Source organism: Danio aesculapii, chromosome 13 (genome assembly GCF_903798145.1).
Source record: "Danio aesculapii chromosome 13, fDanAes4.1, whole genome shotgun sequence".
NCBI classification, from domain to species: domain Eukaryota; kingdom Metazoa; phylum Chordata; class Actinopteri; order Cypriniformes; family Danionidae; genus Danio; species Danio aesculapii.
In genome coordinates, this window is record NC_079447.1 from 45,498,745 (window position 1) to 45,521,010 (window position 22,266).

The 22,266-nt window shown below is 37.4% G+C and overlaps 1 protein-coding gene across 2 annotated transcripts; it reads right to left on the reverse strand.

The window, feature by feature from the left end:
• Positions 1-3,957: 3,957 nt before the first annotated feature.
• On the reverse strand, positions 3,958-20,444 carry aifm2 (apoptosis inducing factor mitochondria associated 2). 2 transcript variants are annotated; one of them, XM_056471536.1, is made up of 9 exons: positions 20,358-20,444; positions 17,509-17,692; positions 17,318-17,433; positions 17,097-17,216; positions 16,888-16,980; positions 13,550-13,658; positions 10,012-10,164; positions 6,364-6,564; positions 3,958-4,625 (listed from the first exon to the last, which is right to left on the reverse strand). In XM_056471536.1, exons 2-9 carry the CDS (start codon positions 17,681-17,683, stop codon positions 4,471-4,473), a joined length of 1,122 nt encoding a protein of 373 aa, XP_056327511.1. In that variant the 5' UTR covers positions 17,684-17,692; positions 20,358-20,444; the 3' UTR covers positions 3,958-4,470. The 2 variants fall into 2 exon arrangements, with proteins under 2 accessions (XP_056327511.1, XP_056327510.1); XM_056471535.1 differs by having other exon boundaries at positions 17,509-17,695.
• Positions 20,445-22,266: the final 1,822 nt, after the last annotated feature.

Consider the following 22,266-nt stretch of genomic DNA (forward strand, 5'->3'; position numbering starts at 1 on the left):
GATCATAAACACGGCGCAATAAGGCGCAATACATGTTTTGCGCGATTTGTTGCTATTTTGAGAGCAGCGCAATTCTAATTTTCACTTTTTGCGTCACGTTGTTTAAAGAGCAAATCCATTTGTGCCACTTAGCGGACCAGGGGCCTCATGTATCAACGCTGGGTACGCACAAAAACTTTGTGTACGCCAGATTTCACTCTCACGTTTGGATTTCCTAATGATGAAATTAACATGAGAATGTTCGTTGGTCCGCGCCAACTTCATGTCTGGCGGCCGTGTATTTCTTGTGTGTGTTTGTGTGTTATTGGTGACTCCTAGAGACAATTATGTTAAATTGCACACTACAGTATCTCACCAACAAAGTATCCTGGCAACTGTTTTTTACCACAGGGAACTGGCAAATCGCTCGAGGTTAAGCCAGTCGTCTTTAAGCCGTGCAATGCCAGCTGTATGGGACAGGATCATCCGCATGTCTAGCAGGTATATAAGGTTTCCATACCATACAGTTGACCAGCCAAACATTAAAGCGCAATTTGCAGCGATCGCCAGTTTTACCAATGCAATCGAAGTGATCGACTGCACGCACATTGCTATAAAGGCGCCATCTGAAGACGAATTTGCATACGTGAATGGGAAACATTTCCATTCAATAAATGTGCAAATAATATGTGATGCTCAAATGCGATTGGGCAGCTGAAATGCCAGTGGTGCTGCCTTGATAAGAGCGGAGGGGTGCTGCTATACCGCCCTAACAAAGTGTTCCTCTTATACATCTGTGTCTCCTACAGACACAGATACTACGCCAGACAGTAAAGTGTCGCCCACAATTGAGGCAACTCTCTCCTCAAAGGGTGTTAGTTCAGAATTCCCTGTTCCTCCGCCTCTTCGGTCCACACTTTGACGGTGCGCCACTGTTCTCCTCTTAACCTGCACCTCAATTTTAATTTTAATTTTTTTTCTTTTATTAATTCCGGAGGACAAACTTGCAAATAACACAGTTTTTCTCCGGTCTGCCTCCGATAGGAGCACCTCCAGTTCACATTGTGTGAAGTTTCTCTTCTTGCTTACTTGCTTTTGCCATTGCTTTTTCATTTGGTTTTGCCAAAGTGGAGTCATTACTATATTTTTTAGGGGGAGGAAGCAGGCAGGGGTTTTGCACTCGTGCGCTCAGTTTCACGTTAATTTGGATGTACAAAGAGAAAATGCGTGGGATTCAGCATACACAGTGTTTCATACATCTGATTTATTACTGCGTAGGCACATTTACAGCTTTGTCCGTACGCAATGTTTTAGTATGAATTCAACGCAAGTCTTTGTACAAGAGGTAAGAGTAGAAAGTAGATTGACCAGTAAATCGAGAGCTTTGCCTTTCGGCTCAGCTCCTTCTTTACCACAATGGACTGGTACATCCACCGCATTACTGCTGCCGCTGCACCCATCTGCCTGTCAATCTCTAGCTCCATCCTTCCCTCACTTGTGTACAAAACCCCAAGATACTTGAACTCCTCCACCTGGGGTAAGTACTCTCCTCCAACCTGGAGATGCCAAACTACCTTTTTCCGGTGGAGCGCCATGGCTTCGGACTTGGAGGTGCTGATTCTAATCCCAGCCACGTCATTCTCGGCAGCAAACCACCCCAGTGCATGCTGAAGGTCCATGTTCGATGAAGCCAACAGAACAACATCGTCTGTGAATAACAGAAATGAGATCCTGTGGTCCCCGAACCAGACCGCCCCCCCCCCCAGCCCAAGGCTGCGCTTTGAAATTCTGTCCATAAAAATTATGAGCAGAATTGGTGACAAAGGGCAGCCCTGCCGGAGTCTAACATGCACTGGAAACAAGTTTGACTTATTGCCGGCAATGCAAACCAAACACCTACTGTGTTCATAAAACATTACATTTAGCATCTTATATGTATAACTCAGTCTAGCTTCAGACACTTAAATAGGATTATAGTCTGCATTATTGAAGGTTACTGATGACATTTTACTCTCAATTGTTTCAGATATAGCCATTGTTCAATATAAAAAAATATATATATATATCAACAGACTATATTATTCACCTTCATCATTCGGAAGTATGGTTGAAATTCAGTAGATGGCCTACCAGTTATTTCCCTGTTATTTCCCTGTTGATTTAGGTAACTTTTTCTCTACTTTAGCTCAGGTACAGTGTGGTGTTCCCCAAGGGTCAGTCTTGCGACCCTTTATTTTCTAGAACACTGTTATTGGGCCTTTATTTTGTCTTGGCTTTGTGTTTGATGTTGTGAGAAAAATGGCTGAAAGTTTTAAGAAATATGTCTCAGCAGTTTAGAATAGTAACAAGTTGAAATTCACATTAAAGAAAGGCAAAATTCCACAGGACAGTGCTGAATGCCGCAAAACTACAGCCTCTGTGTGACCCAGACTTAACCCAAACTGTGGGTCATGACTTGAGAGCTTCACAAAGCTGGGATTTATGGCAGGACTGCCATTTAAAGACCTCCTGTATCCAAGGCCAACGTGCAAACATGTGTAACTTGGTTGGAAGAGCACAATACCTTGATTTCAGGACGATAATTCAGGAGTTTCATGAATACCAAATACCGCGAGTCATTTTCTAGCTCCAGGTCTCTGTTTTTTTTTTTTCGTTTTCGTTTTTTCGTCTCAGGGAATTGAAAACTACTTGATTGACTCTGCTTCTTCTGGCAGTGCAAAAATCCAGTTCACCAGGGCTGCGTTCAAGCCTGTTTCAAAACGTTTTCATATGTTATGGCAGCTGAGAAGGCCATTCTTTGTGTACTTTTTGAAGAATTTTCAGACTGGACAGTGACTGGACATATATATATAGTACGGTATATATATGTAGAAAGATAATAACAGGATTTGTGTGTTGTGCATGATGATGAGGTCATGTAGTAATGTAGCAGCTTGCTGAATGAAACAGATTGTCATTTATTTTTGATGCTGCTACGGCAAAAGAACCTGATTTGACAAGTGCAATAATTTCTCAAAAAACCATTTGGGCTGTAATTTAATTTGCTTCACTTTTCTGTGAATTTCTCAGTTAATCAAGTCATGTAAACCACGAGTAAAGACATTCCACTCTTCATAAAGCATATTAAGTAAAGCAAAAATGTGAGTTGTGAAACATTTGACTGCTGGACTTAAAAAAAAAAGTTCCACTTTTTATTAGATGTCTTTAACTTCTATACTCTATGCCTGTGTGAAAACGAACATGCTTATTATGTTTATATGGTATAATAACATATTGTAGAAGTTTATTTTACAGTCCTGTTTTGCATGAAGATACTAATAACCCTAAATCCATATCTGACCTTAACCTTAGCCCATTTAGTTACCCTATATAGCACAGTATTTTCTCAAATAAATATGCTGTGAGTAAATTACATACTTTTGCTCATATTTAGGCAGAATATGGTTAAAGTTAGAGACAGGATTATGGTTAGGTTTTAATGTTGGTTACGTTATTAGGTTAAAGTCAACAGTTAAATTTAATACACTCACTTAAAGTAAAATGTATTTATTCAATAGGTACGTTACTTCAAATTATTCATAAAATGGTTAAACACGGTAGTTAAAGATGCTTAATATAAAATCTGTCCTAAAAACAACATTTATTTAGCACTATCCCATTTTTACAGATATTTAATTCAGGTAAACAAAGAATAACAAACTGTATTGTAATTGGATTTACGTAGAGAGAAAGAAAGAAAGAAAGAAAGAAAGAAAGAAAGACAGAAAGAAAGAATATCCAATGCTAGTTAAAAGAGTGGCTCTTGAAATCAAAATCTATGTGATGACACAGCTTCTTTTTTTTTTCTTTTTTTTGACCAGGCTATATGTATAGGGTGATTTATAGTTTATTGTTGCCCTCTAGTGGAGAAACTGCAGCAGTTTATCAAAAACATGTAAAAAGAAAAAAGCTCAAATTGATATAAACACACATTAAAACTGTTATAAATGTAAATACATTTATTCCATAAACTGTATAAATGTATAAAATATACGCATGATTGTTCTCAAAAACAGTACAAACAATGATGTTATTTAGAATATATATATAGCATAGATCAGTGTTTCCCAACCCTGTTCCTGGAGGCGCACCAACAGTACATATTTTGGATGTCTCCCTTTTCTGACCCATTAACTTCAGGTGTTGGAGTCTCTTCTGATGTTATGATAAGTTGATTCAGGTGTGTTTGATTAGGGAGAGATTGAAAACGTGTACTGTTGGTGTGCCTTCAGGAACAGGGTTGGGAAACACTGGCATAGATTATGTTGGTTATTTTTCGTTTAGTCATTTATTTTTCATAATGAAAAACATCCTTCTGCTGGTCTAATTCAATTTAAGACAACGATAAAAGAGCTTAAATAATTTACAAATCAAGTCATGTTAAATGGAAGAGAGTGCAACCGTAGTTCACACATTGTGAGTAGAATGTAAACATAGTTTGATAACCTTCTCTTAATTTGGGGCTTTTTGTCCCATTTCCCTCCAGCTTTTCCACAGCAGCAAGCCTTCACTTTTACCCTTGGTGACCAGAAATCGAGGTAGTTTATAGCCGTTAAACTGACCCACTCCAGCATCTTTGCCCATCGCAATCAGCATAGTCACATTACCTATTTGAAAACAAGAAGTTGGTCAGTTGACATTCAATTTTTTTTAAATTGTTTAGATGCACATCAGTGTGCTAATACCTACTGAAATTCCTTTATAACTGAAAAACAACAGTGGAATTACAATGGGCTTTAATTCATAGTTCTTTAGGAAGTAGGAAGAAGAAAGCCAAGTTAAAGGGGTCCAATTATGGCCCTTTTTACAAGTTGTAAAATAAGTCTCTAATGTCCCTAGAGTGTGTATGTGAAGTTTCAGTTCAAAATACCACACAAATACTGTTTTATTAATCTTTGAAGCTGACCCCTTTTAGGCTTTGATTCAAATTGTACAGTTTTGGTGACTGTCGCTTTAAATTCAAATGAGATGCTCATTTCAAAAGAAGGTGGAGCTATAAAAGCTATATATAATATAAATAAAAGCTACTGTATATATAATCTTCGGCAGGTACAGTGTGAAATCTCCAATGGCGGACAACTGCTTCTTACTCAGGGCTGTCTATAGGGTATATGCCGAGCTAGTACGATTTCTTTTACAGCATCGGTGTTGTAATGTAATTAAAAAACAATCAGTAAATATACCTTGGCATTCATTCAGTTGATCAAGCATAAAACGAGACAAAAAGCCGTTTACTCACACGCACCTGTCAGAATCGGCAGGCTAGCGCAAAAGCTCCACTGAATATACTGGAGTAAAATAAATGCTTATATTATAAAGACATGACGGGGGAAAATGTAATTTAATGCAGTGCTTCTTGTACAATCTGAGACCCACTTTATATCAGATATCACTCAGCCAGTGGAGATCGCTGATTTTTAAAGAAAACAGACCTTGCAATTGCAAACAGTTCACCAGAAGCACTTAACCCAGGTAACTGGCAAATTAAAAGTCCTATTAGCATGCTTCGGCATATATCCTATTCTTATTAGGGAGAGATCATCACTGGTAGGCGGGGCTTTCCCCCTCTGATGACGCACAAATGGAGAATATTATCAAGTGTCATTGTAAAAAATAGAATTAATACATATTAACTATTAGAGGCTGGCTATATTCACACACTGTTGCCTTATAAAAGTGATTTTTGCATAATACGTCCCCTTTAAGTCACTAGAGCATATCCGCCAACACTCCTGTTTTTCCCAGGAGTCTCCCGTATTTCAGACCCATCTCCCACCACCCTCCCGTTTTGTTATTTCTGTTATTTTGTTTTTCAACCCTAGCAACAGCCCTGCCGTGCGGTATCAAACATTCCATTAAAACTACATTCTTCCAGCAGTTCCTCGCATCCAATATCTCGTTTGTCAGAGGGGGCATGCATGAAGTGTTCCAGAATGAAAGTGAAAGTGCCAAACTGCAGTTAAAGTCGAAAAAACTTGGCAATTTTGGTAATTTGGCAAATAATTCGATTACTGATGTCCATGTAAACACAGTCACTGTCTTTCTCCCCTGTGTCTGTGTGTTGTTTTGCCTCTGTATAAATCAGCGCGTGCCCAAACTGAAACTCCCATTTTTATGCAAAACCTTCCCCTTTTCTCTCCCCCGACACTCCCACCTAAACAGAGCTGGACTCACCCACTTTCCTGACTTTTTTCAAACTAGAGGTGTGAAAACACCCTGCTGAGAAAGGGGGGTTTCGTGGCCCTTTAATATATTGTCATTAAAGTGGAAAGTAATTTACAAAATAACTTTACTAACTGCTTCACTTCCACTTTAAAGCAAAACCCATTGTTTTATGGTTTGTACCTGTTTGGTATGAAGTCAAAGCCTTTCCTGACAGGCTGTTTATGATATTAGTGGCAGCTACTCCAGCGTGAAGTCCAGCATGATATGCCAGCTTGGGTTCATTGACGTTGGCACAGTCGCCCACAGCATACACATTGTCAAAACCTTCCACTTGCAAGTGCTTGTTCACCTTCAGAGCACCGTTCTCTGCCAGACATGAACCTGGAATATGAAAACAAATCAAACATAAACAGAGACTGTGTTAACGAGGGTGAAGATCAACCAATTAAATGAGATTATACAAGGGCATGACTGCTGAAAGCCAACAAATACAGTAATATAAAGTAATATAAAGATATAAAATTGCTCAAATTCACAGTCCAAATTCAGAAAAACTGAGGATTCACATTCTAATAGACCTTTTTCTTGGCTGCTGCATGGAGGGTGCAATAGCGACCAGCGTCTTCCGGTAGAATGTTTAGAACTTTATTTACAGCATTTACAACTGATAATTTGCGCTCCGAAAATGGGTTTCAATAGCGTTTTGCGTGGATTACGGAGTGCTTTTGTAACACACAACTTTGAAAGGTGTGTGTTAAAGCCGTTATAATCTGTCAGATGTGATTCAAGCGCGAGAGAAAAACGTTCTCCTAGTTCACTGTCTGCCGTCAGATGGAGGCAGTGTGTGTTTGTGTTTACCCAGCCTATCAGCTGTTAGCTCAGCGGCTCTTCGACACACACACACGCGCACACACGCACACACACACACACACACACACACACACACGCACGCACACACACACGCACATACACATACACACACACACACGTAATACTTCCCTGCATCATAGAGCAAACCAGATTACTAGCATGAAACTTAACAGGTATGTAAGTCATGCAATTTACAGAATTGACCAATAAAAGTCTGTTATTGATACTTTGCCGGCTGATTTGCATGTTTGCCGTTTGTTTCATTTAGTGTGTTGTATTTACCACAGTTTGTGTTTTTTCTGTCATTTCAAAATGTCACTTAATTTTCCCTTTGTGACACTCATTAAATCAGTGTGTCAGTGGGACAGTACAGTAGACTACGTGTGTGTGTCAAACATTTTGATTCGGTGTCAAACAAGATGCCGCCTGACAATGAGGGGAAAATGCCACGTTTGGTTTCCATCCCATTAGATCACATTTTTTTAAATGATCATTATAGGAGGTGGTGCTGATCGACAACAGTATTGGTTCAAAGACGTTAAAAGCAAATAAAATAGATTAAAACTATAATTTTAAAGCTGTCCAAATGTGACTGTTTATACACATCAGCTGCTGACTGGAAGTTCTTAGCATTCTCCTTGCGCATACACGCAAAGCATAATAGGTAATTTTGCGTTCTAAAAAAAAGGTCTATTAGAGTTTAAGCATTCATTTAACAATTAAAATGGAAGTAAAGCTTTTAATAATTCACTATTTAAATTCTGCAAGAAATATGCCACGTACATAAATATGACATCATGTACACAAAACTAGTGGTGGGCAAAGCGAGGCTTCATGAAATACTAGCTATGTTTTCATACAAAAATGTGAATTAACTTTATGCGCAAAACTGGAATATTGGATAAAAGACGTGCGAATAAAGCAGCGTTTCCATCCAACGAGTCAAAGAGAACAAAATCGTCACTTCCTGATTATCTGGCGTCAAATATCAACAGTAAAAAGAGAATTTGCTGCGGTAGGAGAAGCTGCGTGAATCTTTCCTTCATTTAATAAATGGCTTGTGCCTCAGAAGAAAATCCTGATATGCAGTGAACACGCGGTGGTGTTTGAAGGCATGAGACTCGGAGCACAGACGCTCTTGATTCTGGAGGTCATTAATAATATAATAACACTAATACTGAGATTGAATGACCAAAACAACATTTCAGATGTTTTACAGTGTGCTCAGCCTGCTGGTTTAAACATTCGCACACATTTCCATCATCACATGCTCTTTAATAACAAAATCACATGTCCTTTTTTTAATGTGCATGCTGAAATTTGTACGGTAAAAGTGTTTCCATTATAGTTTATGAGCATCTTTTCTTATCGAATAAAAGTTTATCCTACTCAGTTATGCATATATGTTTTTTTATGCGCATTTTCAAAATGTATGCGCATCTTGACGTTTCCATCAACCGTTTTTTATGTGCATATCCAAAATGCTCATAAAATAGGTGGATGGAAACAGTGAAACTACTGAAACAGTCGAAGCAAATGTGTCGAAGTTTCGAAACGCTCAACAGTGACCTAGTGGTCTTTTTATCAGGCATGTGATCAGCCGAGGACAAAAAAGGAAGACGAGACCCCCCCTTAAAAAAATTTTGGCCGCACAATTTTAGTTTAATTTTTTTGTTTAATCAGTTTAAATGCTTAGCAGTTTAGTAGTCACCTAAATAATGCTTAATAGGTTTATAATTGTACCTGTAAAAATAGATCCACACACCACCGCTAGATGGTGCCACTAACTCGGTTATGCTAGTTCTGTTGTGTCCAAAGAATATAATTCACTCATTCATTCATTTTCTTGTCGGCTTAGTCCCTTTATTAATCCGGGGTCGCCACAGCGAAATGAACCGCCAACTTATCCAGCACGTTTTTACGCAGCGGATGCCCTTCTAGCTGCAACCCATCTCTGGGAAACATCCACACATACTCATACACTATGGATAATTTAGCCTACCCAATTCACCTGTACCGCATGTTTTTGGACGGTGGGGGAAACCGGAGCACCCGGAGAAACCCACACGAACGCAGGGAAAACATGCAAACTCCACACAGAAACGCAAACTGACCCAGCCAAGGCTCGAACCAGCGACCTTCTTGCTGTGAGGCGACAGCACTACCTACTGCGCCACTGCGTCGCCCCAAAGAATATAATTTTTCCTGTAATTTAGTCGACTCTTTATTCCACTTGATAAACTACTAATCTGTTAACAATAACTGTAAAATATTAAGTCCAGCTGAATTGAGTAGCAAAATATCGTACATTGCTAAAAAGAGTTTATCACTTCCTAAACAAGGAAGTTTATCATTTCCTTCAGCATAGTCCCTGCTTTTTAATAGTTTTAAACGCATTCAAATCGATTTCATAACCTTACATATTGTCAGCGGCTTCGTCATACGCGCACATTATAGGACTACACTATATCATTATAGTATATACACAGTAGCCAATAGGTCATCCCTGAATGATGTCCGGAATGGAATAGTTACTGCTCCTTTTTGTGCACAATGACGAACAATGAAGGCGCAAACCATCAATCAGGTCATCTGCTTTGATGACGATCAACCTCACTAAGACCCCCCCCCCCCCCCCTTCAAAATAAAAACTTCAGATTTACGCAAATTACAGGGGTCGCCCCATTGAGCTCGGAATATACGGAAATCCGTATTTATATGGAAGAATCACATCCCTGTTTTATGTATTGCTCTGGTACAGCTTCAGCAAAGAAACAGTTAAGCAAATTCAGGTATTAAACCCCACGTTGTAGAGTAGAAGTTTCAAATGATTTAATGAAGTGGTGAAAGTTCCTGACTAACACGCAGAGATGATGGGTTCTAATTCAGGGAGACATTAAGACATTTTAAGACTTTTTAAGACCCAGCAGACATCCTGAACAGCAAAAAAGCACTTACTCATGCTGGACCTGTATGCTTCAGAGTTGATCTTACTCCCTGTACAGCAAATTACAAGATCTGTGGTGACCTGTTCATTCTTATTGGTCTTGACCACCATGCCGCTCCGACACACATTCAGTTCCAGCTCGTCAAGGTTTGACACTTTCTGCCCTGCAATCAGAAACATGGGAAGAGAATTATGACAAATATGCAAACATGATGTTCTAGATATGGACTGATATATATATATTGGAGAGTAATTGCATAAACAACTCCAGGTCAATTAAAAATAGCAACTGAAAAATAGATACAGGATGAGTTTCAATTTTTTCACCCGTATCAGTATCTTATCTACAAGTAAACAAATGAAATGAGCGTTGCAAGGACATTCAGAATGCACTTGTAATACTGAAGTTCCCTCAAATCATTTTCACTACAACCAAGTGTGTTAGTGCTTATCCACACACTTTCTCAGTATTTTCCACATTCATTCTTTGCTACAGCATTAAAAGACATCATTCAAACCAACTATGAGGTAATCAAAATTCACAATGTTGGACTTTGATTTAAAGCAAAGTAGTGTTTTAAAAATAAACAAAAAGACAAAAGGCCCTATCATACATCCAGTGCAATAAGATGCAAGATGTGTTTGGCGTGATTTGTCACTATTTTCAGACCAACGCAACTGTCATTTTCATGTTTTGCACCACGTTGTTTAAATAGCAAATCCATTTGTGCCACTTTGTGGACTAGATGGGTGTGCTGGTCTAAAAAGGAGGTGTGTTAAGGCGCATTGTTGGCATTTGCTATTTTGAGGAACTGAAATAGACTGCGCCATTGACAAACTAAAGTCTAAAGTCCAGCGCAGAGCCTGTTACTTATGTACCTATGCGGGACCAAAATGCGTACACATTGCTTAATACACACAGGATGTAAAGCAATACACAAATATATTTACATATGAAAAAAAAAATAAAGGATTAAAATGTTACAAAAATTATTAGTTTCTACATAAATATAAAAACTACTACCTCCATGCCTTCTTCACCTTAGGGGGGGGGCTTTTTCAGTTTATTAATGACAAATTGCATTTGTATAATGTTACTATAAGTAGTATTATTTTATATATGTATATTTAAATTTGTTTTAATAAAAACAAGTTTAGATTTGTCCATCTGTCGGGTTTTGAAGATGCATCACCATATGGGGCATAAGAATAGGACGTGTGTTTGGATATAACTGTGATTTTTTTTGACCACACTTCACTATTATTGTTCATTTATTCATTTGCTGGAAATTAGAACTGAATTTAGAAATAGTTTTGAAACAAATCTTTGCACTTAACAAACAAAATTAATTATGTAGGCTAATGCATGTCTTCAGTGGAGTATACAACACAGTTTCCTTATCTACGAAAGTAAAGGAGTAAAGTAAAAGAGAAAGTACAGAGGGTGAATGGAGGAGGCTCATTATTTATCCTCGTGTAGCAGATGGTCTGTTTAACTGTTTTGTCGCTAGTGACAAAACAGTAAAACAGACTAGTTCAGTTTTCCACTTATAAAGTCCGCCATGTAAACAGCAAATGTGCCATAGTGCGACGCAACTGACTCTTAAAGGAAATGTGAGATGAGACTTTGATTGGTTTAATGCACGTTATGCTCAAAACACACCCATAACTCATTAAGAGAATAAGCACAACCCTGTTAGACCATGCACCAGGGCGCAGAGCATATTTTTCCGACCTTAAAATAGTAAAAGTGGATTCTGTCTCGCCCTTAATACTTTTGCGCCATGCTCTTTAAACTTTGCATTTGGATCATTAAAATAGAGGCCAAAGGCTTAAGACTGTGTACTTAAAGGGATCTTAAAGAAATAGTTTAATCAAAAATTAAAAATTGCTCACCCTTAGGTGTTTCAAACCTTTAATGAGTTTTTTCTTCTGTTGAATACAAAAAAGTATATTTAAAGAATGCTGGAAACCTGTGATCATTGACTTCTGTTGTACAAAAATACTATGGACGTAAATGGTTACAGGTTTTCAACATTCTTCAAAATATCTTCTTTTTGTGTTCAACAGAATTAAAGGGGTAAATACATAATGACAGAATTTAAATTTTGGGGTGAACTATCCCTTTAAGAAGAAGTTGAATGTGACATGAATGGTGCCAAAGTTTTTGAAGTTCCAAAAAATCTAATTAATCTATTATAAAAGTAAGAAAATAATTTTTTTTAAATGCTGAACTTCACTGTAAATAATGCAGAGTTTCACACAACGCCCTCATGTTGTCTCAACACAAATTGTTTAAGTTAAATTAATTGTTTTTTTTTAGTAGTTTTAAGTAGATTGAACATAAAACAATTAAGTTGTCCCCCCCAAAAAATAAGAATTGTGTTGTTTCTACTCATTTTAAATTAGTATTCGAACAAGTAACTTTTTGGGTGTAAAATGCATCTTTTTCATCACATTTCTAGGGCCAGACGGAATCTGCGGACGTTTTTTGCTATTTCTGCGGAGAATTTTAGTAAACATTTGCGGATTTCTGCGGAATTATTTTGAGAGCATCATAACTAAAACCTTAATATGTGAAATAGAAAATAGTATATTTGTAACTTTTATTTCATGTTTAAAATGCAAATACAATTAGATTCAATTTATTTGGTAAATAAAGCGAGTTTCTCATTTAATACATCTCATTCATTCATTCATTCATTAATTTTCTTTTCTGCTTAGTCCCTTTATTAATCCGGGGTTGTCACAACGGAATGAACCGCCAACTTATCCAGCACATGTTTTACGCAGCGGATGCCCTTCCAGCCACAATCCATCTCTGGGAAACATCCATACACACTCACTCACACTCATACACTACGGACAATTTAGCCTTCCCAATTTACCTGTACCGCATGTCTTTAGACTGTGGGGGAAACCGGAGCACCCAGAGAAAACCCACGCGAACACAAGGATTGCATTGTACATAAATCAGATGAACATTTCATATTAGTCAATAATATTACTGTAATTAATTTAAAAACTGAATAAATATAGATTTACACACATTTACTCAAGTAAATAAACAGAATTAAAGATGGGCTAAAAATCTGCGAAAATCTGCGGAATTCTGAGCATGCAGATTCCGTGTGGCCCTACTTATATCTTAATTCTACCATCATTCACTCTCCGCTTGTTTTAAACCTGTTTGAGTTTCTTTCTTCTCTTGAACACAAAGGAAGATACACTGAAAATGGAGTAAAAGCAGCCATTGACTTCCAAAATATTTTTTGTTGAAAAATAGCTGCTTTTTCCAACATTTTACAGAATATCTTGTTTTGAGTTCAACAAAAGAAAGAAATACATAAAAGTTAATAATGCCAGTTCATTTTGAGCAAATGTTAAAGAAAATAAAACTTTGGGGTGAACTATCCCTTTAACCCCAATCATATCGCTTACTGTATTGTTGTTTCAGAGATTGTTGTTCCTTCAGAAGCAAAACAGATATGTGACGCCCGCATCAGGCAACAGAACTTAGGGCAGATGCTACGCAACCCAGATCATTACCTAGCAACAGCTCCACCCCCTTTTCCAGCAGCACCTGCTTGGCTTGTTCTTTGACACAAGGCAGCAGTTCAGGATCAGCCACCTCCTCCCGCGGGTGAATCAGAACCACCTGCAGTAGATAGAAAACGTTCACTATTATACAACACAGACACATTTAAACAGGAATTTACATGTTATTTATAGGACTGTTATTTTCCCTTTGCATTCCCAAACATAAGAGCTTTTGAAAAATTCCATGCGAGACTTTTAATTTTAATCACATTACATAATCTTTGTGTATTAAAGACATTTTTCATTTTTTAAAACTAAAGAAAAACTATCACACAATGAAAGAAACTTGCAACTTCTATAAAATTTGGAGTTGTCTTCTAGTTTGAACTAGGGATGATCATTTCGGTTAATTTTGCCAACCAACAACTGCCGCTCGTTAACCGAATATTAACGGTTAACTGGTCAGATTAATATTAAATTATTATATTATAAAAATAATTGACGTTACTATTCTGTGTGGCACATTAAATATTGCATTTTAAAATACTGATTTATTTTAACATGCGAACAACAGCATATAGAACATAACAGCACATCTTCACACACCTGCATAGGAAAAAAGATGAACTACAGTAAATAAGTGATGTTTTATAAACAAATTTCGGGAGGAGCATGCGCAGAAGTTTCAGTATCAAATACGTCATTGACAATTATTCTATTATCCAATCAGTTCTTGACCAAACCCCTATATATACCAAAGCTGTCTTACCTGCAGCATCTTACGACTTTAGCATCCCTCCACCACCCCGTCACCTCACCTCTTAAGCATTACAATCCCGGGGGGAGCGTTCTGGGGCCGGGCTAGATACTTCGCTCGAATCCCTATTCCTCTCTGTTTCCTGATAAGAGGAATAACTCGAGTTTGGGTGTCTTCCCCGAGCTCAGAGCCCTCTCCCCGGACAGCACGCCAAATACGCTTTATTCTGAAACTATTGCAAGTGTGAACTCATGAAAAAGAATAAAATAAATAGGCCTGCCCTAGATATTTTCACTTAATTAACAAATCTAGATCACAAAACAAAAACTCTGACTGAATCCTTTTTAAGAACTGGCATATGCTGTTTGTCCAATCATGTTTTTTTTTTCATTAAATAAAAATAGCAGGCTACCTCAAATCGATCGCTCCACGGAAAATAGGCCTATGCATTTAATTAATGATCCGCTCTAATTCTTATATCATAAGCCTCTGTCAACATTTCTAATATAAGTCATTAAAGATTATGTCTTGAGCATCTGATTTTACCTTTGAGCTTCTGTGCTTTTATTTCCTCTCTTACTCGCTGTTCATGTGCGCCGATTTGTTGAGTTCGATGCATCACACTGAACACGCTTTTCCATTTCAAAAACACAAGGTGTTACTGCACTGACTTTTTGTTGACGAGAAAAAAAGAAGCTCTTAGCTAAGTGTGTTTTGTGTTGGTCTTGGCATGTCATGGATAAATAAATATGAAACTAAACCACTAGTGTATTATTTATGTAAAGCAAAAATTTTTTCAAAATGTCTAATTAATTTAGAAATAAAGCAAGTGTCTGTCCTAATGATGACTAGCTGTTTCCATCCAAAGATGTGAATTAAATGTATGCGCAAAACTGGAATATCACATAAAAGATGTGTAAATAAAGCAGCGTTTTCATCCAACGAGTGAAAGAAAACAAAATCGTCACTTCCTGATTAACTGACGCCAAATATCAACAGGAAAAACGGAATTTGCTGTGGTAGGAGAAGCTGCGTGAATCTTTTCCTCATTTAATAAATGACTTGCGCCTCAGAAAACTATGCCGACACACAATAACCATGCGGTGGCATTTGAAGGCGTGAGATGCGGAGCATAGACGCTCTTGATTCTGGAGGTCATTAATAATATAACACTAATACTGAAATGATTATGGCATTTTAGAATGACCAAAACCACATTACAGATGTTTTACAATGTGCTCAGCCTACTGGTTTATCCATTCACGCACAATTTATCATCACATGATCTCTTATAACAAAATCACATGACTTTTTTAATGCACATACTAGAATTTGTTCGTAGTTTATGCACATTTTTTCTTATCGAATAAAAGTTTATCCTACTCAGTTATGTTTTTATGTACATATTCAAAATGTATGCACATCCTGGTGTTTCAATCATCAATTTTTTATCGATTCTCCAAAATGCGCATAAAAATAAGTGGATGGAAACATAGCTAGTGGCTCTTAGAATTAAATAAAAATAGCAGGCTAGCTTAAATCGATCGCTCCACGGAAAATAGGCCTATTCATTTAATTAATGATCCGCTCTAATTCTTATATCATAAGCCTCTGTCAACCTTTCTAATATAAGTCATTAAAGATTATGTCTTGAGCATCTGATTTTACAATTGAGCTTCTGTGCTTTTATTTCGCGGTTCATGTGCGCCGATTTGATGAGTTTGACGGATCACACTGAACACACTGAACTTTTCCGTTCCAAAAACACAAGGTGTACTGCACTGCCTTTTTGTTGGCGAGAAAATAAGAAGTGCGGTGCTCTTTTTTATGTCACCAGAAAACGACGAGTGTTGCTGTCGATGTTGTTATAATCGTAATATTTAATAACATTGTGATATTCAATGCGTCCTTTCTCTGGCTCAGTGATAGCCTGGAAAGCAGATTTGAATTTAGCAGCTGATTATGTGACATACACAAAATTGTAATCTTACCTTCCAGGAACCAACACTGGTAGATCACACTGGTGTGATTGTCCTGTCAAAGGATTAAGATTACAATTTCTTTCCCCTCATTTGTTTACAGCAATAACACAGTTTGTGGTCAACTACTAAGCTGAAGTAGATCCACCTCCAGGGACTCTACTTTTTCCATCTTACTCTTATAAAGCCGCAGTCACACACTGCACTTTTCAGCTCATAGACTTCAATTCATACTGTATGTGAATGCAGCAAGTTTGGCATGTCGGTGCATTCCAAAGATCAAGCTCGATGAACTCTGACCTCAGAATTGGCATCATGTGATTGCATGAGATCAATAGAAGATCAAAACATGACCTCTCTGTAAAGAAATGTAAAATATGGAGTAATCGCTTGCTTTATCAATGTCTAATCATCTTGTTTTATCCCTTTTCACAGCTCCTTACAAGAGAATTTCACATGCTCAATGTCTAGACTGACCACTTCTTAAGTAATAAAAAATGAAAGACTTGTTAGAGAAAAGATCGATGCAATACTACACTATAAGTACTCAATATTAATATGAGATTAGGCAAAGTGAACACGACTAATAGAGTCATGCAGTGAATGTCTACCTTCTTATCGTGAAATTCTGTCTTGATCTCAGCTGCCATTTCAACACCAGTGGTCCCACCACCAACAACTACAACAGTGTTTGCTTCCTGGATCTGTAGGATAAGATGGAAATGTAAATAGTATTGGAAATTATATTAATATTGGAAGATCGTATGACATAGCGGTTTTGTAGCAGCTCCAAATAAACATGCTCAGTAAGAAAACTCACCACATGGAAGAAGTCCTCATACTTCTGTATGGCTGATTTGTAGGTGTCCACAGAATTGTGTTTGCTTGGGAAGGATCCAGTTGTTCCAGTGCATAGAATGAGGTGGGAATAACGAACTTCCTGTTGATTTATTTAAGCACTCATAATTTTTTTTATATATATATTTCAGCAATCACAAACCCATATTTTATTTGCTGCAGTAACATTGCAATATCACATACCTTTCCATTATCAAGCACAACTGTCTGCGTTTCTGTGTCTATCCGTATGACCCGGCCTTGGAGGAAATTCAGCCCAAATGTCTCTTTGTATGGTATGAACGTCTTTTTAGCGAAACCTTCAAAAACAAACAAAGCATGCATTAAGTTTTATCAGGATGTTTGCTCTTGTGATTACAGTGATTACTGCATACCAGTTTGAACTGAGGCACGCAGAGCTGCAACGTTGTGATGAAACGCATCCAGGACGTCAATAAGCATGAAGGGCACACCGTGATGTTTAAGGTGTTGAGCTGCTGCAATGCCACCAAAACCACCACCGACAATCACCACATGAACACTCTGGTCAACCGACAGCTGCCCACCCATAATGCTTCACTACTGAGGAGAAACCAAGAAAGAAAAAAACAACAACAGTGATAATGACTATATTCAAAACGGTTTCATTCTGCTAAATAACACACGTACAGTTAAAGTCAAGAATTTTTTCACAGTATTTCCTATAATTTTTTTCTTCTGGAGAAAGTCTTATTTGTTTTATTTCTGATATAATAAAAGCAGTTTTTAAAACCATGTTATGGTCAATATTATAAGCCCCCTCACGCAATATTTATTTGTCTACAGAATGAAAACAACTGCTATACAATGATTCACCTAATTACCATAACTAGCCTAATTAACCTAGTTCAGCCTTTAAATGTCACTTTAAGCTAAATACTAGTATCTTGACAAATATCATGACAAGGATAAAAAAATCAGTTATGAGAAATTAGTTATTTAAAAGTATTATGTTAGAGAAAATATTGCTAATAATTCTGACTTCAACTGTATATACACATACAGACATACACTTAATGGCCACTTAGTTAGGTACACCTCACTAGTACCGGGTTGGACCCCTTTTTGCTTTCAGAACTGCCTTAATCGTTTGTAGTGTAGATTCAACAAGGTACTGAAACTTCTGAAGATTTTGGTCCATATTGACATGATAGCAACACACAGTTGCTGCAGAATTGTCAGCTGGACATGTGCGAATCTCCCGTTCCACCACCTCCTAAAGGTGCTCTATTGGATTGAGCTCTGGTGACTGTGTAGGCCATTTGAGTACAGTGAGCTCATTGTCATGTTCAAGAAACCAGTCTGAGATGATTTGCGCTTTATGACATGGCACATTATCCTGCTGGAAGTAGTCATCAGAAGATGGATACACTGTTGTCATAAAGGCATGAACATTGTCAGCAACAATACTCAGGTGGGCTGTGGCGTTGACACGATGATCAGTTGGTACTAATGGGTCCAAAGTGTGGCAAGAAAATATCCCCCTGAGCCATTGGCAGGATAAATCCACACTTTCATGTTGTTGATGCCAAATTCTGACCCTACCATCCGAACGTCGCAGCAGAAATTGAGACTCATCAGACCAGGCAATGTTTTTCCAATCATCTATTGTCCAATTTAGGTGAGCCTGTGCGAATTGTAGCCTCAGTTTCCTTTTATGACAGGTGTGACAACCAGTGTGGTCTTCTGCTGCTATAGACCATCCACCTCAAGGCTCGACATGTTGTTCGTTCAGAGATGCTCTTCTGCCAACCTCGGTTGTAACGACTGGTTATTTGAGTTACTGTTGCCTCTCTATCAGCTTGAACCAGTCTGGCCATTCTCCTCTGACCTCTGACATCAATAAGTGCACCACAGAGCTGCCACTCACTGGATATTTTCTCTTTTTTGGGCCATTCTCTGTAAACCCTAGAGATGGTTGTGTGTGATTTGCGTTAATAAGCAGTTGGAGAAGTGTAACTAATAAAGTGTCTGGTTCATATATATATGTATATATATATATATATATATATATATATATATATATATGTATATATATATATGTGTATATATATATATATATATATATATATATATATATATATATGTGTGTGTGTGTGTGTGTGTGTGTGTGTGTGTGTGTGTGCGTGCGTGCGTGCGTGCGTGCGTGCGTGCGTGTGTGTGTGTGTGTGTGTGTGTGTGTGATTGAAAAAACTTGAAATGAAATGAAAAATAACCCTTTTACAATGACAAAACATTTCAATTTGGTATTTGCTTCAAATTAAATAAGATGTTACACTCAAAAAAAGGATTTTTGCTGCTTATTCAATCTACTTATTTAAAATGAGCTGAATCAACACAACTTTTTATGTTCAATCCACTTACATTTGGAAAAACAAACAGTTTGTGTTGGTACAACATGAAGGAATCATGTGTAACAATTTTTACAGTGCACTTTTTATACACAGTAAAAAAAAAATACCACATAATCAATTTGTGTTAGGAAGACATGAAGGATAAGTTATAAGATAAGTTAACTCATTAGTTTTTACAGAACAAAACTTAAATAGGCAGACTCCATTGGAATTAAAGGGTTTCCACAATCAAAGCATCAGTCATCAGAAAACAACTGGTTACACCCAGGGAATGAGCAATTTACTATTAGCCCTCCTGTGATGTTTAACGGAGCAAGGAATTTTTTTGCTGTATTTATTTATTTGCTTATTTGTTTTATTTCCAGTCTTGTTTGTTTATTGCCATTAAATCACACTTTGAATACTAGTTATAGTTATTTAAATTAAAATATAAATTTACATTAAATTTCCTTTTTGAACACCCTTGCTTAAAACTTCCATGCTCATTATTATATGCTAAATATTTAATGATAATTTTATTTTCAATTAAATTATTTTCATTCAGAATTTGTAACATTATACATCTGTCTTAAATGTCACTTCTGAAAAATTGTCTGCATCTTAAAATACATGATCAGGATACTGTAAGACATGGAAAATTTCCTTTATTGTTTATTTTAATCCAATGATTTGAAAACATTGGTCAGCCAAAACGTTTATAACAGTTGCACAAGCTAGTATTCAGAAAGAATTGTCAAGACAAGTTTCAGCATAAGCAAATGGGCTACATAATATAGTCCTATAAATGTGTTCTCTGCGTGGGCTACATAACAACATATCATAACGAAACTCGAACACTTTTGAACACTTACCAATTACTGTATGCAGGCTTCCGAATATGTACACCTCTGTATTCTTCTGCACACGGATAGATCTTCAACTCTTCCTACTTCTGTGGCTGCATTATGAAGGGACTTTGATTCTATCCAATGCAGAGCCAGAGGGTACTCGATTCCTGGGCCCTGACCCAATGGCAGCGCGTGTAGAATGCTTGTGGGCGGGCTCTATCTGCTATGCGTAATCATAGTCAAGCGATATATTGTTATGTGACAACATTTCCTCTTACAGTAGTACGCGTTTTGGAGGGATAGATCTGTTGTTGACTCTCATAAAACAGTTAGCAGACAATATTTAATATTAAGGATAAAGCTATAGACAGCAGATGTTGTCTTAAGCGAAGTATTCTCGAACTCGCATATATGATTCATCAAATGACTTCACAAAACAGTGAAAGGTCATGAGTCGAGTTGAGTCACGATGACAAGCAAGGCATTTTCTTTTAATGTAGCTACAATGTTTACTTTGGGGCTAATGTTTATTACCCAATTACTGGCTCATTGTTCACTTTTAACAGCAATTTAGCATCTGTTGTAATGCATTCCCTACTGGAAAAAACAGCTTAAACCAGCCTAGGCTGGTTGGCTGGTTTTAGCTGGTTGACCAGCCTGGTTTTAGAAGGGTTTTGGCCATTTCCAGGCTGGTTTCCAGCCATTTCCAGCCTGGTCTTAGCTGGTCAGGCTGGAAAATGACCAGCTAAAACCAGCTTAACCACCTTGCCAGGCTGGAAGCCCAGCCAAAACCAGCTATGTCCAGCTTAACCCAGGCTGGTCAAGCTGGTTTTAGCTGGAATTAGCTGGTCATTTTCCAGCCTGACCAGCTAAGACCAGGCTGGAAATGGCTGGAAACCAGCCTGAAAGTGGCCAAAACCCCTCTAAAACCAGGCTGGTCAACCAGCTAAAACCAGCCAACCAGCCTAGGCTGGTTTAAGATGGATTTTTCAGCAGGGTTGTCTTTTATTATTATTATTATTATTATTATTATTATTATTATTATTATTATTATTATTATTATTTAGGTAGAGGCTATACGTACGTATTTTTGGCTTTTGCCTCTTCCTGCACATTATGGCTTCTTTTTCTGTTTTATTCCAACATTTTGTATTGTAATTTGTATATGACTTAGTCGATGGCTATGTAGCATATAGTACATGACTACATGACTATAGATTGTTTAGGTATATGTGGGCTACTAACGCAGAAAAAGGAAATAACAAATTATTTAGGAATAAATATACAAAGTAGCCTATACAGGGCGCTCCGAATGTCCCAAGCTGAGTCATGGCTCGAGGACTTTTCTAGAAGCTCTTTATAAAAGCAGAACCCTGAACTGATTTAAGACGTTTTGCAGGACATCTTGGCACATTTTCGCCAGCTGGTGGCGTTAAAAGTCCGTTTAGTTTTGTTTTAAAGGATTTTTATGTCATATCTGTAATAATCCTATTAGCCTACAGATAGCCTAACAGTAAGAAAACATGTTACAAGAAAACATCAATATATGCATAATATTGAAGTCAGAATTAGCCCCCTTAATTATTAGCCCCCCCCCCCACCCCCTCTTTACATTTTTCCCCTTTTTCTGTTTAACAGAGAGAAGATTTTTCTCAACACATTTCTAAACATAATAGTTTTAATTACTTATTTCCAATAACTGATTTATTTTAGCTTTGCCATGATAACAGTAAATAATATTTTGCTAGATATTTTTCAAGACATTTCTATACAGCCTAAAGTGACATTTAAAGGTTAGGGTAACTAGGCAAGTTATTGTATAACGATGGTTTGTTCTTTAGACTATCTGAAAAAATCTATAGCTTAAAGGGGCTAAAAATTTTGACCTTAAAATGTTTTTAAAAAATTAAAAACAGTTTTTATTCTTGTTGAA